At 53.4% G+C, this 2612-nt stretch overlaps 2 protein-coding genes across 2 annotated transcripts; both read right to left on the reverse strand.

Annotated features, from left to right (window-relative positions):
- Nucleotides 1-538: 538 nt before the first annotated feature.
- LOC311124316 (histone H2A) lies at nucleotides 539-925 on the reverse strand (the record flags this gene model as incomplete). Its single annotated transcript, XM_084198480.1, has 1 exon — nucleotides 539-925. One exon carries the CDS (start codon nucleotides 923-925, stop codon nucleotides 539-541), a length of 387 nt encoding a protein of 128 aa, XP_084054606.1.
- An 819-nt stretch (nucleotides 926-1744) lies between these two features.
- LOC311124333 (histone H1-like) lies at nucleotides 1745-2368 on the reverse strand (the record flags this gene model as incomplete). Its single annotated transcript, XM_084198496.1, has 1 exon — nucleotides 1745-2368. One exon carries the CDS (start codon nucleotides 2366-2368, stop codon nucleotides 1745-1747), a length of 624 nt encoding a protein of 207 aa, XP_084054622.1.
- Between the last annotated feature and the right edge of the window lie 244 nt (nucleotides 2369-2612).

Here is a 2612-nt window from a genome sequence, read left to right on the forward strand (position 1 = left end):
TGAAAAGAGCTTTTGTTAAATGCTTACCTTGGATAAGCTAGGTGTGCTCATTGTAGGAAGACGTTGATGGCTGGATATCAACGACGAGATCTTCCTGAGTCTTCTATGGCTTCTTCAATTCTAGTCCAGTCGCTGAAGATAATGGGAGGCAGATTGAGGGAACGGGGTTCCTTATATAGGGACACCTGTACTCCTATTGGCTGTAGGTGTGTGCATAATTTTGCTTCAGGCTGCATCTGCCTTAGGGCAGAGGGTAAACCACTAGGAGCATAGCTCCCCTATGGGGCGGAGCTCCACGATATAGAACTTATAGGCACGTATCATCTAATGCTAGCCTGCTATGGCAAATGAGGCCAAGTAGGTGTTGTTGTTCATGCAAGGCCTCATGTGGGCACAGAATGTCGAAATAGTTGTGTATACACCCACTCAATGTATTGCGGTCATAGAAAGGTACTTTGCGCTTTTGGAGAGCTAGGTGGTTGGCTCTTAAAAGAGCCTTTGGGGGTTGAGTAGTCAAGTTGAAGTCGCAGTAGCGAATTTACTTGGCTTTGACTGCCTTCTCGGTCTTCTTGGGGAGTAGGACTGCCTGGATGTTGGGCAGCACACCACCCTGAGCGATGGTCACACCGCCGAGCAGTTTGTTCAGCTCCTCGTCGTTACGGACGGCCAGTTGCAGGTGACGGGGGATGATACGAGTCTTCTTGTTGTCACGGGCAGCGTTGCCGGCCAACTCCAGGATCTCAGCAGTCAGGTACTCGAGTACGGCGGCCAGGTAGACTGGTGCGCCAGCGCCCACACGCTCGGCGTAGTTGCCTTTGCGCAGCAGCCTGTGCACACGGCCCACGGGGAACTGGAGGCCAGCACGGGATGAACGGGTCTTTGCCTTCGCCCTGGCCTTGCCTCCGGTTTTGCCTCTTCCGCTCATATTGGTAGCTTGAGAAAGTCACAGAAAGTCTGAATGAGCCGCTCGCCACTTCGAGAGCCGTACATATACCTCGCCACAAGAGGCAACGATTGGCCACCGGGCCGGTGTGGCCTTATCCAATTGGAGCGAGGGACAGACAGATGGACAGACAGACAGCCCTAAGCCGGTTCCCACCCACAGGCAGCGAGTGAGAGGCTACTTTGTTTCCCTCCGACTTTGTTACTTTGTGTCATTTCGCGTGAGCGCCAAAATGTCCGAAATGACATCCACACATTATTTCTCTCCAAATGGGAAACAAACAGCTGGTGAGGGTGCACTCTTGAGTTTGAAATCGAAGCCACTATAGTATTGTTATTGTTATTACATGGCACTTGTAACACATCACAGCAGCCTGCCTCTGAACGGGAATAGCCCAGTGGCTCATATATAAAAATGGCTGTTGAGGGTGCACTCGTGAGTTTCAATTCGAAGCCACTATAGTATTGTTATTGTTATTACATGGCACTTGTAACACATCACAGCAGCCTGCCTCTGAACGGGAATAGCCCAGTGGCTCATATATAAAAATGGCTGGTGAGGGTGCACTCGTGAGGTCGAATTTCTGAGCCATTTTGGCCCTCTATTATATGCCTCTCCCTTCGCACACACCCAGAGTGGGACAATGTTGTGTGCGTAAAAGTAGCCTAGTGTGCGTAATTTCTTTTCCACGACAGGTAGTACATGGAAATCAATGCGCTTTCTATGGAAAGAGGTGGGTGGCTCTTAAAAGAGCCTTTTGTGGTACAACATGTATCGAGTAGAACACTGTTTGTAATAGGTTTACTTCTTCTTGGGGGCTGCCTTCTTGGCCTTGGCTGCCTTGGGCTTGGCGGCTTTGGGCTTGGCTGCCTTTGTAGCCTTCTTGGGGCTCTTGGCTGCCTTCTTGGCCGCTGCGGCGGGCTTCTTCACCTTCTTGGGGCTCTTGGCGGCCTTTTTGGGTGTAGCGGGCTTCTTGGCCTTCTTGGGGGACTTCTTTGCGGCGACGGCCTTCTTGGCTGCTACCTTCTTGGGCTTCTTCGCCGCGGCGGGCTTCTTGGCGGCCACCTTCTTTACTTTGGGGACTGCGGCTTTCTTGGCGGGCTTCTTCGCCTCGACGGCTTTCTTGTTGAGCTTGAAGGAGCCGGATGCACCGGTGCCCTTGGTCTGGACCAGGGTACCCTTGGTGACGAGGCTCTTGACTGCGATCTTGACGCGGGAGTTGTTCTTCTCCACGTCGTAGCCGCCTGCCGCCAGCGTCTTCTTGAGTGCGGCCAGGGACACGCCGCTCCTCTCCTTGGAAGCGGTCACAGCCTTGACGATGAGCTCGCCTACGCTGGGTCCCGCTTTCTTGGCCTTGGCTGCTGCCTTCTTCTTGGGTGCCTTTGCCGGCGCGGCGGCGGCGGGTGCTGGTGCGACTTCTGCCATGTCTGTCTGTCGTTTGGTCCGGTACACACACACACACACGGTCTGCGAGGAGTAGTTTGCTGTAGACGCTGTTCTGCGCTATTGAAGCTCCACACCGAGCAGGGGGCTGGCCTTAAACGCGACATGAGAACCATGTAGACTCAAGCCAACCAGCTCGGCTTCTCTGGGCTGGCCAAATGCTCTTTCACTTGTGTTTTCTGTTCGCCTATATCGGCCCAAAAGTCACCGACGGAGCCGTGTTTTT

The sequence above is a fragment of the Coregonus lavaretus genome (genome assembly GCF_964263955.1).
Source record: "Coregonus lavaretus genome assembly, contig: HAP1_SCAFFOLD_779, whole genome shotgun sequence".
In the NCBI taxonomy this organism is placed as follows: domain Eukaryota; kingdom Metazoa; phylum Chordata; class Actinopteri; order Salmoniformes; family Salmonidae; genus Coregonus; species Coregonus lavaretus.